Source organism: Python bivittatus, unplaced genomic scaffold, assembly GCF_059951505.1.
Source record: "Python bivittatus isolate LINGU-HERP-01145 unplaced genomic scaffold, Pbiv_v1 ctg000350_np1212, whole genome shotgun sequence".
NCBI classification, from domain to species: Eukaryota; Metazoa; Chordata; class Lepidosauria; order Squamata; family Pythonidae; genus Python; species Python bivittatus.
The window spans coordinates 43,212,646-43,231,927 of NW_028277074.1; the positions used below are offsets into that span (position 1 = coordinate 43,212,646).

Here is a 19,282-nt window from a genome sequence, read left to right on the forward strand (position 1 = left end):
TGGAGAAAGAAGCTGTAATGGATCAGAATAGTGACTTTGAGAGCTATTCTATTTTGGATCTACAGAAGGGAAACACCAAATCTCTGAAGCCTTTTCTGAAAATAGACAGGGAGAGAATGATAAGAGGTTACCATTTGGGGTTTTATTTGGAGAAGAGACTGAAGAAGAGAAAGGAATTTAAAGTGGATTTATTAGATCAGGGTAAAATTATCTACGTTTTGGTTTTGGATTGTTAATATTGAATTTTCTTTTTCTGACCAGGACCGTAAGACTATGATTTATACCTGTAAAAGTGATTTATTTGGTTTAGGTTAAAATACATACGTTATTACTATTGGTCTTTTGTATGCTTAAGCGAAGAGATCTTTTAGGCTTTATTTTCTAAAAAAACAATTAGAAGTTAAAATGCAAAATAAGCCTAATTGTTTAAGTTTAAAATATATAGTTTATTATCACTGGCACTCTTAATGTTTTTGCTGATTAGACTGATTGTTGAATATTTTTCGTAATTTGGTTGAAGGAATGAGAAAGGGGATGAAGAGGGTTTTTTTTAGGAGGTGTTAAGTTACTGTTAATGCATATACATGTTTGGAGGGAAGGGGGAAGTTATCATTTATCCCTCCCTCCCTCCCTCCCTCCCTTCCTTCCTTCCTTCCTTTCTTTTCTTTTCTCTTCTCTTTTCTTTTCTTTTCTTTTCTCTTTTTGTTTGTAGGTTTTTTAGTTCTGCATTAGTTTATATATACACACACACACACGCTTTAATAAAAATATTATTAAAAAAACTAATTTGGCAGAAATGATGTCAAGGATGGATTGGAAAAATCCAGGAACAATTGTCCTGGGTGGTGTTAACATTCATGCCAAGATGTCTTGTTTCATTATTGGAATACCCCTAGTTTAGTATTTGACTCAGAAGATAAGCTAGGCAGTCTGGATACAGGTAGAATTGACTTTACGTTCCATTTCTACAGAGGTGGGGCACCAATTAAAATGTCTTTGGGATTTATAGTATTCAATAGTTTCTTGAATGCACAGTTCCAACAGTGAGAGTGAAATTACACTCAGTCTCTTGCCTCTATAGAATGGTAAGATGTGATTGTTCATCAACCAAACTGCTCTAGAGTTCTCTCTGCCAATACTGCTGCTACTTCATTAATCAAAATTTATTTTTTGTAAACCATTCAGTAGAATATATGTTTAAAACTAATATTTTGAACTCTATTTCATGCAGATAAATTTTCAGAATTTTTGAAATACATATGCAAAGTTTCACCGCATCTTTTCTGAAACCTATTTTACAAACTATTACATAGTGTTAAAAATAATTTTAGCCACAGGTTTCAATGGTAAATAATTGAGCATGGGAGTTCTCAAGCCCTAATGTGGGACTTACAGTATGTACATCACATTAATGAAATCCTAAAAGGTAACAAAGTTTTCTATAAACACTGCCATCACTACTAAAGAAAAAGTCTTTTGCCCTGACTAATTCAGAGAACAAGATAGCAAGGTAAACAAATTCAGTTATCTTCAAGATGAAATTCGAAGTGGGTAAAACAGTTTATTTAATCAACTCAGACCTATCTGTCACAAATAAAATTTCTCATCTAATTAGTAAGCATTATTGCTTTTATCACTTTATGCATGGGGACAGAACAATACGTTTAAATTATTTCAAATTTCACTTTAAAAATTGCACTGTGAAATAAAGATGGATGGAGCAATCTGTTTCAAACTGTGTCTGTTTTCTATGCAGTTGTACATACAGTCTGAACAAATTTATAATTTTAAAAGTTCTCAGTTGAATAGGGGCATTTTTTCATAAAAGATGCATTTTAATTTCTCCTAAAAATATGCATTTTATACAGATTTTGGTAATTTCAAATGAAAAGCTATATTACAACATTTGATGAAATACTAACTGGAACTATGTTCTTTGTATGTGCTCAGAAAGTAATAATCAGATTGATTCATTTAAAAACATGAACTGAAGGAAGTTCTTGAAGAACCTGATTTGGAGAGAAGAGGACATTATGAACGTGACTGGATGCCCACAAAGCCTCTTTTTCTGCCTTGTATGTACAAAGCCTTATTCCACAGATCCTTCTTTGTTACTGAACTTTCTCCTGTGTCCAGAAAATTTCATACACATGCACAATGGATCTTGGATTATTGTATACTGTACTTTAGCAGCAGATGTGATCTTAAAACTCAACTTTCAGAAAGCATAACAATACGTTTATGTCTATAACTATGAAATAATGTAGCACAACTGAGAAAAATACAAAATACATATTTTATACTGTACACATCTGCAGAAATGTTAATGCTATAAAAAGTAATAGAAAAATAACCAAGACTAATAATTATTTCCATTCATGGCAAATTTTCCCAGCTTCATTTCTCTATGAATTGCTGCCAGTTTTCTCTGGCACAAATTGTTTACATTGTTAACTCCCAAATATGGAAATAGAACAAATCTTTCATTATGCTTGAGTTTTTTTCTAGAATATTCTAAATAAAGGTTATTATTTTTATATATATACATACACTAATTTACTTACCCCAGTTGATAAACAAACAAACAAAAAAGCAACAAAGGAGGCTTCTAGATGGAGAAATTTTAGCTCTACCAATTAAGAGACATAATGCAACTATTCTTTCTTTTTGGTTCTTAACTGACTGTAGTAGATAAGGAGAAATCCCATCTCAAGAGGTTCAGAGACAAAAGAGTAAATCAATCAAACCTAAACCTGTCTGTCTAGTTAATGGGCAAGATCATTAAATCCCAGGAAATTTTAACTCTAGAATCAGACAGGAGTATGAAAATTCCCCTCTCAGGTATGCTTTAAAAAAAAGACAGAGAAAGTCCATGTTGCCTTTGTTCTTTTGCCTTCTAACTTGGAGGGAGATGGCATCAAGATTAGCTTCAGCTAGGTTAGAAAACCACCCAACAGGCAGGACTGGAATCACTTAGGACAAGAAATCCAAAATCTTCTGATAATTGAAGTTAAAAAACCATAACCAAAAACACTGAGCAACTGCTACATTTCAAGAACCAGTCCTACATATAGGAACAATTATCAAACTCTCATGCATGAGAGCCAGTTTGGTCTAGTGGCAAAGGAACTAGGCTATAAATCAGGAGACTGAGAGTTCTAATCCCGCCTTAGGCATGAAAGCCAGCTGGGTGACTTTGGGCCAGTCCCTCTCTCTCAGCCCATGGCATCAGGCATGGGCGACAAACCGGTCAGTCATTTCCTGTCACAACCAATGGATTAACATTTGGTTGATCCTGGGGCGGGGGGGGGGGGCAGGAAGCAGACCCTGCACATGCAGAAAAAATGGTTGGAAGAAAAAAAATCTCTCACGCATCTCTTTCTTGTTCCCATCCTATGTAATGAGCTGCTCCCCCTCCCCCCGCTTTTTTAGTAGTTTTCTTTTTGCAATGGCCAGATTCCTTGAGTTGCTTTTTACTGGCTGTGTGAGAGCTAATTCTCACACTACCTCAACCTGGAGAAGGGTTGGAGAGTCAGAAGAGAATAATGGAACTAATTAATTAATTAGAATCCTAATTGGAACAGATTAGGATTCTTTTTTTTTCTTTTTTTGGTAATTCTATGATTGATCTGAGTTGAGCCTTTATATCCTGAATCCTGTTTTGTTCTACCATACTATGTTTATCAGAATGGGCAGTGTTGCGCTTCAGGGTCAGCCTACACCAGTATATCTCAGAATATTTATCACCACTTCTAGTTAAAGCCTACAGAAGTCATTATAGTTTCCTTTTCTCTCTGACAGTGTCTTTGACTCTCAATTAGTTCCCTAACCTTAATGAAAGAAATTAATATTCTTCTGGAATTAGACCCTCATTCCAACAGTGAAGTTAGCCTCTCACACATCCTGGCTCTTTGTTAAGCTATAGAAATAGCAAAAAGACTCTTCTTCCTGAGTAAAGGTGATGTTATGGTATGTGGGGATGACCTTGGGAGACTGGGCAAAGAGACGCTTCCAAGGCAATAGTCAGATAAGAGACAGCATAGACTGCAGCTGGACAGTGGGTGGGGCAAGAAGTTCAGAAGAGACCCTCCCTAGTTTCTTGGACCATAAAGGAGATGGGGGAAAAATGTACTTTCAGAATTATAAGATTCTGTCAATGTAGCTTTACAATAAAGTAGAATTAGCTCATCTGGTCATGTTTCCTTTCCAGTCTGCCCTGCAAGGGCGACAGGTGCAGAGAGGATTTTTTTCTGTAAAAGAGTATGTGGGATAGCTTATCAGACAGACCCTCCCCAGAATGTGGGAAGTTCAGCAATAGGGATGGTGGGAAAAAAGCTTAGAGAATTTCACTTGAGGAAGCTCCAGGGCCAACCTACCACATCCCAGACCAGGTCAAGAAACAGATTCTACACATTTGACTGGATCTATACTTTATTGATCTAGACTATAGTAGCAGAATCTTGAAAGCTGACTCAATCAATCAATCAAATTTTAGTCTATGACCAAAATAAAGAGCCTGTGTTTTCCCTTTCCTCCCTCTTATATCCCAGTTAGGGATGCACCAGCCTAAGCTTCTTTCTCATGCTTTCTCTGTTTCCTATGTTTAAAGCATGCTTTTGTTTGTGTAACCATTTTTGCATAGTTTCTCCAAAGTAATCTCCATGACTCTCTGAATGACTTCAGAATTATTCAATGTGACTGGGGCTGCCCAAAGCAGCAACAAAGAAGTGGCATGGGAAAGATAATGGCAGAATCTACCCCAAAGCCCCTTTCATGCATGAGTTACTATGGCAATAATAGTTTACCAAAATACAACGGCTGCTCAGTAGACACATGGCAAACAGTGCAGTCCAGCAACTCCTACACTTAGAAACAGTGACATCTCCAGGAGCCCACCCCTTCTTGCCAGAATAAAGCAGCAACATCACAACATCACAGCACATTCTGCTCCTTTTGAGCATGCATGTGACATCACAATCCACATAAGAATGGGCAGGGATTGTGTCAATGCTGCAGACACAAGTGGCTCCCCCCCCCCGATACCACTGCTTAGAAAGCAAGTAGGAAGCACAAACATCAAAGCTTCACAAGTAGGAGTCCAACAAAATCAATAAAAACTGTAGGTTCCAGTTGCTGCTGTGTTTATTTGTTGGAGTCCAATTTCTTGTCTACAGATGTGCACAGGTGTGAATAATTGTTCCTTCCTTTATGTACCACTTGCTATAGTTTTTTTGTTTTTTTAATAAAACAATCCTTTCTGCTTTGAGGAATCAGGAATCAGATACACCCTCCACTATCCCATTGTTCCCTTAGTAATTCCACAATCTGATTTAACCAGAGAATCTGATCTAGTCAATTTCATAATCTCTCAGTTTCATACTGTCTATAGAAAATTGGCAAGTGTGATTTTCCCTGTTTATATAAGTAGTATAAAACTTTCCCTGCCACATCCCACAAGTAAATCAGATAGCGCCACACAATAAAACATTATGTACTCAACAATATATGGAAGCCGTGATTACCAAAGGCTTATCATAATAGCAATCAAGGAGGACCATAGCCTTTTAAGGTATAATGCCATCAGGAGAAGGTTACAGCATGCATTGTGTGTTCTCTGAATGAGGCAGTCATCATACTGGTAGGACATAATAGAGAGCAATGGCTGCAAAACTGAGGCTGGTACCATGGCAGAAAGCTGTTGCCTCAGCTGCTGTGTGGAATAGTTGTGTTATTTGCCACCAATTAGATAACAGAGACAATCAAACCTATTGAATGTGGTACTTTTTTTGGACAGTTAATATATTTTTTTACTTGTACTGAAGTACACATTAAAATAAGGATCTGTGGAATATATACAACAAATACCCAATTGTAGCTTTAAAAATGTTATATGGGAAGGCCATTAGCTAAAAATAACAAACAGGTTGTCTTTGCACAGTTGAAATAATTCCATTTGAATCCTTCCCATGATAAAGTGTTCTTAGACACTGCCTTTTAAAATGCGTAAATAAGTTTTTCCATGTCAGACAGACAGTTTAACCTGTCTTGTTCCTTATACACCTATCCATCCTATGGTCACAAAAGAATACTGAAGTTGCACTGGGTTTTTCAGGGAGAATCGAAGGCGTCAAATGAGATAATTAATATTTTCAAACTACATCCTTTTATCTATCTAGGATAGGTTTTAAAAAGAGAGTTTATTTCACAATGCTATCCTACTTACACAATCTTGAGAATGCTGTCCACACACAATTTTTTTTTAATTTCTTTCCCCATATTTCCTTCCTTCAACTAAAACACTGAATGCTTCCCTAAACACTCAAGTCTCTGAAACTTCTTCCTTACTAATACTCCCTTTCAGTCACTCCTTTTGTTTCTTCCTTTTGATTGTATTCTTGCAGCTTATAACACAATCCCTTCTGTTTCAAAGTCATGTTCAACTATTTTCTTCCCAGCCATACTGAGCAATCACTTCCATGGCCATGGCTGTACCTCTTTTCATTTGATGATGGGACGCTTCCCTTCTGAGAACACAGTATTTCAAAGTATGAAAGCAATTTTGTCAAAAGTGAAAGTCACACACTCTTAATATACACAGTATACTGTGAGTATACTTAATATATGTATAATTATATGAGTATAATCTCAAAATAAAACTTTTTTCATTAAAAAGTCAGCAATATTTTAAAACATTGTTTAGCAGTGTTAATAACTATTACTGCTTGCTTAACTCATATTCACATTGTCAAGACTGCTAATATTAATTCATTCTCTTTTTATGTACGTTTTTCCTCTTCTTTTCTGGCAGGTTCAAGAGTCCTAAGGCAGCCTATTCCATTGTCAGATAACTCTCCCTTGAAGGAGCAAGTCCATGACATTATTGTCAATGTAACCTTTGTCCAGCTTCAGCAGTGTGCCAATTGTGACTTACAGAGGCACTGGCAACAATGACTCATGACCTTGTCACTTTACAATTGGATTACTGCAATGAATTCTATGTGGTGTCATCTCTGAAGACAACCCAGAAGCTGCAGCTGGTAGAGAAGACTGCTGGCAAACAGGTCCTACCACTGCAGAGTAACACCTATTTTACTATCTGGGGCTGCAAGTAGACTTCTGGGCCCAATTCAAAGTGCTGGTTATTATCCATAAAACCCTATATGATACAGCAATGGGTTACCTTATTAGACAGGCTTGTACTATTATCATTATTGGGGAATTATGGTCGGTCGCAGTCACCCAGATGTTTAGACTGGATTTGGCATTTTTATCCTCCTACTGAGTCCTTCCCAAGGACCTGGGATAGGCAGATGTTTGATGCTGTTAAAGGAATCATCACAGGATATAAGCTGTTCCAAATAGAGCTGCCTTTTGCAATTGACTAATGGTGATATTATCATCATCGTCATCATCATCATCATCCATCCATCCATCCATCCTATTGTATCATCTAGATACATTAGATACATGTTTAAGATCCCATCCCCATATGAGGTGAGAAGGACATGGACTAGAAGGCTGGCTTTCTCAGTTGTGGCACACACTCTGTGGAATACATTTTGTAATTCTTGCTAACACAATCCAATATTCTATAAGCCTTGAAAAATAATATTTTAAAAAAACTTTCATTGACTTAATCTGTTGCATTCAATAATATTTTAAGAGATATATTCTTCTATCCTCTATGCAGTTTAATATGATGTGCTCTTGGAAGTGATTACACTTCAGAAACCTGCTGAATGTTTGGTAAAAAAAATTATTCTCCAATTTGGTGACCCCTGTTGTGTTAGATTACCACAACAATTTTAGCTAGCACAGTCAGTATATCAGACATTGGGTATCAGATTGCCGAAGGCAGATATGACAACACAACACATCTCAACAACAAAACACTTCCTAAGGGGGGGGGAAGCAAAAATTCTCAATGAAGTACAGTATATCCTGTCCCACTGTGTCATTTTCCTTGCTAAGAACACCCATGAAAATTAAAATGTAACTGAATACATCTTTAACTATATTTACTGTATATTATTTGCATGAAATCTATCTAAAGATAATAAGGGTTACTTTGTTCCACTTATTTAAACAGGGCTATTTTACGCATAAATAAATATTTATTTAAACCAAATTGGGCAGACTATAGAAAACAACTTTTATCGCTATTTATTTAAACAAATATTATGTATACTTAAAATAATGGCATGCTGCCTGACAAAAAGTTTACATATGTATTAAACAATGGAATTAATTTATTCCATTTGTAGTGCATATGCACTACAGACATGTGCATATAATATATATTACTGCTACAAGTCTTTAGAAATATTTTTAAATGTAATTTAAACTATTTTAAAAGAATACATTGTTCACATTTATCAATACTGTGTAAAATACTTATGTATATATTGGCTATGTATATATATTTTTTTACCTGAATAAAAGTTTGCCTTGCAAGTAAATATGTATAGCATTTGGTTAAAAGCATGTTGCTTTTGGAAGAAACATGTGGGTTTCACTGCAAATTGGCTGGTTGGTCTTTATTTGGTGTATATCTCATCTGTTTCATAACAGTTGGTGAGTATGCTAGACCACTGAATCTAAATGTGTGTAAAATGTGTATTATATTTGCTTATCTGGTTAATGAAAATGAGCCAAGTATTTTGGAACATAAAGACATACTTGATAATATGGTATGTAGCTTTTCTGTCAAACAAAATATTTTTAGTATAAAACCAATTCTCTCTTCTTTCTGGTATTCTTCTTTCTGCCTGCTAAAGCATATAAAAGTTCTGCTAGATCTCAAGGACGTGATTCTTGAACAATTCCTATTTGTATCTGTGTGACTTGTTTTGTCAGTATTGCCTTTATTAATAGCTATAAATGCAAAATAAAAAGTAGAGCCCCGACTTCTGTCATTGTAAATACATAAAATACATATATTTTAACTGAGCTGTTTTCAGTGCATTTCTATACCTGACAGCAGTGTGTTACATTCCCTCCCTTTCTCTCTGTTATTCAGATATACACAGTGTGGGGAGACTGGCTTAATCCAAAATTTGCACAAAAAATCAATGACCCCTATTTCTTCCATAGTTCCATTCACATCCAACAAAGTTTCAGAAACAAGCTATTTCACTTTCAAGCATTCAACATGCTACTTTCAGAAGAAACAGCATTTTTCTAAAGCAGGAAAATGCAGGGAAGATGAGTGAAAGCTGCAATCCTATATATATACTTGTTTAGAAATAACCTTGAACTCAGTGGGGCTTGCTTACACAAGGTTAGGCTGTAAGCCATAATGAATAATTTTGAAACAAGACTCCTGAAGCCATGTCACCAATGGCAACCAGCCTTGCCTTGATATATCTCCTATGAATTTTCAGCTAACTGAAAAAGATTCAGAGAGGGAGGTGTTTTGTTTTGTTATTTGCTTCATACCGCAGTCTAGGGAAAGTAAAGAATGTTAAATTGGTCAAAATAGATTTCTTACCTTCTGGAAACTGTAGTGTTAAAAAGAGATAAAATAAGAGTGACAACCATTAATAAAAATGGCTAATAAGGCACAGTTTACAGTCTCCTGATTCTTCTATATATGTATGCATCTATCTATCTATCTATCTATCTATCTATCTATCTATCTATCTATCTATCTATCTATCTGGGGAAAAACAATATTTAAGTTTAGATATTTAAAATCTATAATTAAGAAGCCAATTGTGCAACAAAGTATTTACTTTGCTTTTGAGATTTGGCTAAATTCTGAAATTGCAAAAACTTGAGGAAACAAAATCATTTCCAAAGATTTGTTATGATGAAAAATAAGACACATAATTACACTATTATTTTCTAGCCAAAAAAAAAAAATTATATCCCCATTTTTATCCCTTAGATGTGAACCATGTGGTACAAGCCAGGAATGGTACATTCTATTATTGGAAAGCCAAGTATTAAACATTTTTAGTACCTGATGGTTAACTACATCATTTGCTTCTTCCTTTATTCCTGAAGTATGCTATTTTTCATGTTATATACATTTTAATGCTGCCAATGGACAGAAAATATACATAAGGTATTGCAATAGTCAATCTTCATTGTACATTTTAACAAATAAACTGGTTATTGGAACTTCTTGAGCATAAATCATACAGTAACACTTCCTTATCATTTATCCACGAGTCAAGGATGGATTATTTAGATTCCTGTATTTGTACTAAAGCAGTTTTCTTCCAAGACATCAAGTTGCCCATAAGTGCTTGTGATGTTTTATATTTTATTTGAAAATGCTTTATTGATATCACAAAATGCAAAATTCCCACAGATGAATTATACAAATATTTATATCTGAAGATTTGCATGGCAACAGTTAGTAATACAATGCATTAGGATTGCATTTAACAACACCAAGTTGAACATGCTAGATTATTGTAATGTCATTCTTATAAACTCTTCTATAAATAAGATTCTGGAAAAAAATTTATTTAGGCAACAGCATGTGGCCAGTAGTATTGTCATAAATAAATATGAAGCCTTTCTTTATGTTGTGAATTGGTCAATATTAATAATAAAAAACCAAAGACACAAAAATGTTTCTCAGAAAGAATACTGTCTATCATCTTTGTAGCCATCAACTCATGTATAGGAAAGAAGAAGACAGATCAAGAGCAATATCCTCCTACATTCTTTGAAAACTCATTGCAGTTCAGGCTGGGACTCATTATTACAATCCTATGTGGATTCTTTTTTTAAAAAAAAATTATTGTGCAAAGCTAATGGCCTCAGTGTAGAATAAGACCTGAAACAGAAATGGATATATTTCCATGAGTGGTTATTGGAACTTCTTGAGCATAAATCATACAGTAATACTTCCTTATAATTCTATATAGCCTTTTACCTTTTTTGGCCAAACATTGATATGCATAAAGAAAACCATAAGCTATGGATCTGCAAGGAGACTATTTCCTTCTAAGTTTGAAAGTTTTAGAGGCAAGCAAACAATGTACTTTTATTGTATTTTCTGCTGAGCCTAAACTTTAGGCAGCCCCATTCTGTGAAAAAAATGTCATTATACTGCTTCTGTTTAAACATCTAAAAGGATTTCCCCAAATTTATTTATATTAGTTTCACTTTTTTTTTTCTTTTCATCAAAGACATAACTTATTTTTCATCAAAGACATAACTTACCTTTTCCATTCTGCCATGCTGTATACCACGATAAACTGAGAAAAGATGTGATGAAAATTAATGCAGTGGCTACAGTTCCATTTCGGAGCCTCATCTCATTTCAACATCACACTGTTTATATTTGGCCAGTGTTCAACATTCAAATTTTGTGGCTTAAAGACCAGATATTCCAATTAATGCTGCTTATTCAGTGGTAAAGAAGACAGTTGCACAGTCCTTCCTAATCAAAGCCAGCAAAGACATTGCATTACTGAAGGTTTTGTTGTTGTAGAATGGACTTGTCATTCTTTAGTCTTTTATGCTCTGTGAACAAATAAAATTAATTTCAGAATAAAACCATGTAAGAGACATCCATAGCTAATCAAGCACAATACATTATCTTTAGGACATGGAGTTTTGAACAATTATTGATTCAGAATCTCGGTCCTGCCATAAATTTACCCAGTTGCCTGTAGCCATATCACTGTATGTTGCCAGGCCCAAAATAAGGTATCTTGAGGAAAAGAGCCAGTAGTATCCATCAATTTTATGTCCCTTACTATAGTCTTCTCCTCCTACAGTGCCCCCAAACCATGCAGTCACTTTCTACCGCCACTCTGGTCACTCCCATATCATTTCAGTGACTGCTGTGGCAAGGATTATACTAGCTTGCCTGTCAAGGTACAGCTGTGCATCATACTGTTTTAAAAAAACTCTTTTGTTATGCTAGTAGCAAGCTGGCCCAATCAGATGCTGTCTTTGGACATAAAGCCAGTGAGGGCACTAATGTGGTGAAAGGCATTGAGACTCAGTCTCCATGAATTCCTGAGGCAACATCTGATTGGACCAGCTTACTGGCAAGATTTCGTTTAAAAGATTGGTTTGGTCTTTGGTTTTTTTAAATATGCAATGAGTAGCCAGAGCATCAACAGAACAGCTGCAGGAACACTTATTTGGGGACCCTCCCCAAAACCTAATGCCCCATGCTCTTACCTTAGCATCACCTGGTTATCCTCAGGCATGCTATTTTCTCTTATCCTCAACACTGCCTTTCCTCCCTCTTTGAACACTTGCATTTTACTCAGAAAGAGGCAGTATCTAATTCTGTGGATTTTATTATTTGGTAAACATTCACATTTTTGTAACCTAAGTCATTGTTTAAATGTACATTAATAGAGTTTATGACTGTCGTTCTTTAGCATTTTGCCAGATATTCAGAACAAAGCTTGTTATGTAAACACAATGTTGAGTCACCTCATAATGAATTACTAATTTCAATTTTAAATAGGTTTATTGGGAAACAACCATGATAACAAAAGTTTTTTAAAAATACAAAATGAACAGAGTTCAGCACTGGTAAACTGACTAACATCTTTTCTGCCCAAGTGTGTTAAAGTGGTAATGGTGTGCTTCAGTAAACACAAATGTGCATGCCTTCCTCATGACATAGTTCCCAGTCCACTGATTAAAGCTTCTATGTTACATTATTCTGTACTTGGGGAAAAAAACATTCCCCACCTCCCACCCCAAATAAAGTGATCCATTTGAAGAATCCTTGAAAATCTCAGATATCTCCAATTCCTTCCTAGAGGGCAGTCCTTCTGTAGGTGAGGTCCAATTAGTTCATGCTTTCCTTACCCCTGTTACTTTTTCACCAGCTTTGCAAACTCTCAGTTTCATTTCTATTTTTCATGAATGTTAGCTTGCCATGCCGGTATGGAAGAAGAGTCTTCAGCCAGTCAGATTTCTCCCACCCTCTCATTTATTTTAAAAATCAGCTGAAAACATTGAGAAAGGCCATGAACTTCCCTTCCCCGATCTCCAGCCAGGGTGCTCTGATTACAAATGGTTTATGTTGTGCTTACAGCAGACAAACAGCAGGTTCAGAAGGCTGGAAGGGGAAAGAAAGAAACCACTAGCTTTCATTTTATTTCTGTGGATGAGAAACTGGCTATGCAAGTACAAACTGTCCTTACTCTCTTCTTAAGTGTTTTTTAAAGCCTTCCAAACAGCAAAGGGACAACCTGCAAAGGGAGGACACAGAGTTCCACAGATAGGCCAGTTCTGGAAAACTCACAGTGACATCTGCCCATTGGTCTACACCAAAAAAGACTGACGAACAGGAAAGGAAGGTAGTGGTGTTACAGAAGATCATCCACAACACATTTCCTTTTTGTGCTGCTATAAAAAAGGGCGAGGGAATGTTTAGAATCATTCCTAAAGAATTGCAGAAAACAAAACTAGACTGATTCCAAGCAAAAATAATTAAGCTGGGCTCCTACTGAAATTAATAGAGTACCGTTTAATTCCCATTGCATTTTGCTCCCATTTCAGCCAGTTATATAATCTGGATCGAATCTGCAGATTATCTAGCCCAGATCCCTGCCTAGTGCAAAAGCCTACAAAAACTAAAAATAAACGTACCGTTTTTAGTTTAAGGACACAGCCAAATGCAAAAGATTGAGGAAAAGGCTGAGGATAACTTTCAGCCTAATTATAGAAGCTTGAAGAAAAAGGGAAACAAAAACTCCAGATATATTGACATATTCCATGAACAAAATATGTTCTAGGTGTATGTGTCTATGCAGTTAGCTTACTCAAATATCCGTTTTCATTTATGAGTCTCCTCAGCAGTTCTAAGCCAGCTGCAATTCATCCATATTGGCTTTTTTTTTTTTTTAAGAAGGTGTTTATTATTGTAATTATCAAAAGATTTGGTCTAGCTGACTCTGCTATATGACTGTACGGAGGCATAGTAAAATATACATTTTTGCCAAACAAAAAAAAGAATCTGTCAATAGTAACAAAACAGAAATGCCATATGGTTCCAAAGGGCATATGTTAGTAATTTCACTATGACACTACATTAAAAATAACATCACCAGTTTTTAAAACATTTTATTTCTCACAAACTAGGGATGATCCTTTGCATCCTTAAACTTATCCACTACTAAGGTGCATCACCAAATACTATCATATTAATGAAACGTACAACCCTAATAATGTTTAGCACAATTAAGTTCTACTAAGAGCTTCTCACTACTGGGAGCTTCCCCCAGAAAGTACTTGACTTTATGGTGATCTTTCCCAGATAGGCATTTTTGTTGCATCCTAAAACTATTCTTACATTAATACAGGTAGTTGAGAAGCCATTTAAAAGGCAAAAATGAAACTGATAGTTAAAAGATCTTAACTCTCACTAGAAGCTGGAATTTCGAGAACCACCACCCATCCCAGCAGCAAATCAAGATGGTCTTATGCTGGAAACTCTAGTTCCTCCGTGCAGCAGTTCCACTTCAGTCTTGCAAATGGAGAAGGGCCTGGTCCAAGCCATTTCAGCACTGAAGCAGCCTTCTTTCTACACACACACACCCTGCCCCATTTCTTCAAAAATTCTCTAGGATGTGCCTGCAACCTATTTCAGTTCCAGCTTTATTTACTGCTTTGAAAAACTTCCTTTTTCAATAAGCAAAGAACTGAAAGGAAAGAAAATGAGAAAAACAAGCCAGACAAAGCTGACGTAGTTCTAAAGCTGATACATCATTTATCCCAGAATGATTCATGTTTAAGTTGCTCTGCCCATTTGTTTCTGGGCTCCAAAATCATTAAGTAGAAAATAATGATAAATAATCTAGAAAGAGAAAGAGTGTGTGTCAAAAACTGACAATAAACTATAAATAAAATATGAATCTGCTCCAGGGAAAAAAAATTATCAAAATTGCTAAACAATTAAATGCCTAAGACCAGTAGTGAATGCAAATCTAGTACTAGTTGGGGCATAATTATTACCCTTGCGGATGGCAAAATACAAGATGACTTGTCTTCCCCAAGAAAACTACAAGGCAGATCTAGATTTTACTCTCAGTGTTCAGTTAGGTGACTTACACACACACACACACACACACATATATATATATATATAATTATTTTACTTTTAAACTTATCTAGCTATTTTATCTATTCCTCAAACGTCATTTAATATATCCCTCCAGCAGACATGCAGGGAATTGTTAAGCAAATACTCTCTCTTAACATATGTTTCAAGCATGCTGACTGTAATATTTGCAGGGCAAGGAATATGTTTTTCCACAGATACATATCTAGTCACACAGAGAGGGATGGATAATATTTTAACTCAGCAGTATTAATAGTGTGGGAAAAAAATCAGGAAGAGCTGGGTAGCACCTTTTCTGACTATCAAATTTTATTAAAAGGCACATCCTTTCAAGAACTGCTGCTCATTTCATCTGCTCGAAAATATATGCCTTTTAATAAACTTTGTTTTATATATATATGAATATATGAAAGAGAAACTTCAGCACTACTAACGCTGTACCAGACTCCTGGTTTTTTACCACCATAGACTAACACAGCTGTGCTCCTACAGCATCAATAGTGCTGAAGTTTCTCTTTCATATATTTAAGCTTTTCTCCCTCTTCCTGCCTGCCAAAAAAACAACCCAGCATTATTAGATAACTTACTGTAAGAACTAAAAATATATTACTTTCTAAAAACATATAGGTGCACCAATGTTCTGTTATGTAAACAAGGTCCAATTGTTCATGTTTATTTAGTAACAATGCTATATTCAACAGGGTCCAAATAAAGTTTAGAACTGCAGTCTAAGGTAGTATTTAAAATGAACTACACACACAGAATGGAAAGTGTAACACAAGAACAATGTAACAGAGGCTTGAATTTAATATTCTTACTCCAAGATATTGGAGAGTAATATTCTTACTCTGACTGAGCTTTCAATGGTTACATCTCTATTAGAGCCACCATGAGGAAATGTGTTGGATTAGTTCCCCAATGCAGACAGCCCCTATTCTGCTGGCCATTGCCAAGACTCTGAAAGCCTGACTCTTCCCCCACTGGCACTGGGACATTAGCACTGGAGCTCTGGCCTCGGTGGATGGGTCTAGAGGTTTTGGGGTTTTACTGAGCCATAATGCAGTTTTAATTTTTTTTTAATTGACATTATCTGCTTTTATTTTGTTTGCTGCCCGAAGTTTCTTGGACAGATGGTCAGCCATTTAAATTGGATTAATAATAAATAAATGGATCAAAAGGGTCAGCCCTGCATGTGCCTGCAGTTGAGTGATCCACATTACATCTAGTCTTCCTGTTTAGAGACTTGGGAGAGAGGCTAAATCTGGATTCCCTTTATTCCCATATCAATATATGGCCAGTATATATCATTAAAAAACTGATAGCGTTCATATGTATTACAATCTGATTTTCATTCATAGTAATAGAGAATCCATATATATATATATATATATATATATACACACACACACACACATACATATACATACACACACACAAACATAAAAATGTATGTGTATGTGTGTGTGTGTGTGTATCTATATCTGTCTGTCTGTCTGTCTGTCTGTCTATCTATCTATCTATGAATAAAGACATGGATATCTAAAGGGGAATAAAGGAGCAAGTGATGTCATGTACTTCATGACACCACACAAATGACCTAATTTTGTAATTTTTGTGACATCACTGGATGCTTATGAATACAGACCTTTGACAAGGAGACCACATTGTCATTCTAATTGTTTATGCTGCTCTTTACCTCTTTCTGTTACTATTAACAAATTATTAGAAAATAATGTCTGAATAAAGTTATAGTTTAATAAACTACATACTCCTACAAAAAAGTTAATACAACACAGGCACCAGGAACTATTATAGAGACATAAGTAAAAAAGGTGCCAGTGTGATTAACTAGGACTGCGGTAACTTTGAACTAATTGCCCAGGATGATAACTTTGAAAAGAAAGGAGTATATAAATGCAACAAATAAATAAACAGACAGCTTTAGCGCATCACTGCAAGAACTGCAGAAAGACTGACAGCTAACATTTTCAGTCAGTGTAATCAGGAAAACTAATGGATAGCTTAAACATTGTTTTAAATAAATCTTTTTAGCTGCTTTACGTTTCAGATGAAAATGCAAGGCAAAAATCATCTAAAATAAATCCTGGGCACATATGAACAAGTATTTTACATTTAATGCTCCATACTCTATTTATACCGATTTGAAGTCTTTCTCTTGCACTTACAGAAACTGACTCTCTCAACCACACCTATTTCTTCACACCTTTCCATACACAAGAACTCGTTAAAGCCTCTCTCTCTCTCTCTCTCTCTCTCTCTCGGGCGTGCACCTGCACATCCGTCTCAGCCTGTCCATATTTTACACAGGTTGTATACAGATACCAGCAATATTCTCTCTTCTAAACCAGTCGCCCAGAGTCCCCCACTGGGGGGAGATGGGCGGGGGAGAAATTTAATATATAATAATAAATAAACCAAACTTATGGGGAAAGGGGAGGGGAGGTGACAGCTCATGGACAGACTGGCATTTCCCAGCCTACGCACCCTCCACTCACGTGGTGCCACAAAATATCTCCCCACTACCACCCACCTTGCTGGTGGGAAAGTCCCATACGTCGCAAAGTCAGATTCACAGCAGGCTCGGCGCCAGTACGCCCTTTCTCTAAGGCACAGCTACGGAGAGCAGCCGCCCCACGACACGCGAGTTCCCCGCGCGCACTCACTGGCAGGCACGGACACGCAGCCCCCCCTCCTAACCTCCGTCCGTCCTCCCACCACGCACTCCCCGCCCCTCTTCTCCTCTTTCCTACCTGTATCCACCCGAATGCGTGAAAGAGGGAAAAAACCCGAGCTGCCGCAATGAGCAGTCCATTCACTCCACAGCGACTCGCGGACGCCCCCAGGGCGAGCCCGAAGAGGCTGCCGCGGGCAGGAGTCCCGGCCGGCCTGTAGCCCCCGTCTCTGCGTCCCGCATATTTGCCACCCGCCCCGCCTGCAACCATCCCCCGCGGCTGTCATTCGGGGCAGGCGCTCGGCAAGCCTCCCTCCAGCCTTCGTCAAGTCATCCCAAGGCCTCCGCAGCCAGCATCTCTGCCCCTCGCTCCCTCAGGCGAAAGCCTCCCCCAGACCACAGCCTGGAGTGGGAACAGCTACATTGGGGCGCTACTCCGTCCTCTCCTTCGCGACGCTCACCTTGCACCGCAGGACTGCCCGCTCCTGCAGGGGGACCTCCAGCGTGGGCAGGTGCACCGGAAACACCGCTGGTGGTTAACGCTGCCGTCTCACGAGAGGGTACCTCCCGGACGCCGTGCGGGAGAAATACCCCTCCCAGGGCAATAGTTGACTTCAGGCAGCACGAGCCTCCCCGGCTAGGCTGAGAGCACCCGCCTCCCTTCACTTACTCGCACTATCATTGGCCAAGACAACCCGCATAAGTCACCAATTAACAATCTTTGCTTGAATGGCCCTTTGCAACTGATGGCCTAGGAAGATGTCAGTCCCACACCCAGCCCTTATATACAAGTCTCGCGAGCTTTATTTCCCCTTCTGTTGAGGTCCAGCTTTGGGGAAAATAGTAGTTTTGCAAGTATCTTTATTGGGTAGTGTCTTCTGCTGCGTTCGCTTGCTGTTACTCCCACGTAAGAGTGCATAAGACTGTACTGATGTTTCCTCGCTGCTAACTCCCACCAACACACACACACACACAAAAACACATATTTGGGGAACGGAGTACAGCGATAGCAAACGGATGGCTACTAGCAGCAGTTCATCTTAACACCCTTGATCTTATCTGAGCTGTGGATTGCTTTTTGCTTCTGCTTTTCTCAGCATTTTCTTTAGCCAATGCTCTGTACTGAAGTCTCGTTTCAAAAGACTGTAACCTCACCCAAGAAAGAAAGAAAAAAATGACACTTCTGCTTTCAAGTTCTCTGGGCCAAGTAACAGGCAATTAGTTCTGCTAAACTGGTTATTTGAAAGATCAGTTTAATCTAGAATATTATTTTGGAAAAGAATCTAAGAAAACCACATAAAAAATAAAGGTTTTGTCTTAGAGCAGGAAATAAGTGTCTTAAAAGTAAGCTGTCTGGAAAAGACTCTAATGCTGGAAAGGTGGAAGGAAAGAGAAGAGGATGACCAGCAGCAAGGTGGCTGGACTCAGTTATGGTAGCAGTGAGTGTACCGCTGGGAGACTTGAACAGGCTAGGGACAGATCATCATGGAGAAAATCTATATGTGGTCACTAGGGGTCAAAAACAACTTGATGCA

The 19,282-nt window shown here is 37.4% G+C and overlaps 1 protein-coding gene across 1 annotated transcript in view; it reads right to left on the reverse strand.

Moving 5' to 3' along the window:
- The window catches only part of MGAT4A (alpha-1,3-mannosyl-glycoprotein 4-beta-N-acetylglucosaminyltransferase A), a 76,600-nt gene extending 58,194 nt beyond the window's left edge, over positions 1 to 18,406 (reverse strand). The window contains exons 1-2 of the mRNA XM_007428752.3: positions 18,209 to 18,406; positions 11,182 to 11,484 (exon numbers count right to left, since the gene is read on the reverse strand). Coding sequence (XP_007428814.1) covers positions 11,182 to 11,275 — 94 coding nt within the window. The 5' untranslated portion in view covers positions 11,276 to 11,484; positions 18,209 to 18,406. The remainder of the gene's footprint in view (positions 1 to 11,181; positions 11,485 to 18,208) is intronic.
- Positions 18,407 to 19,282: the final 876 nt, after the last annotated feature.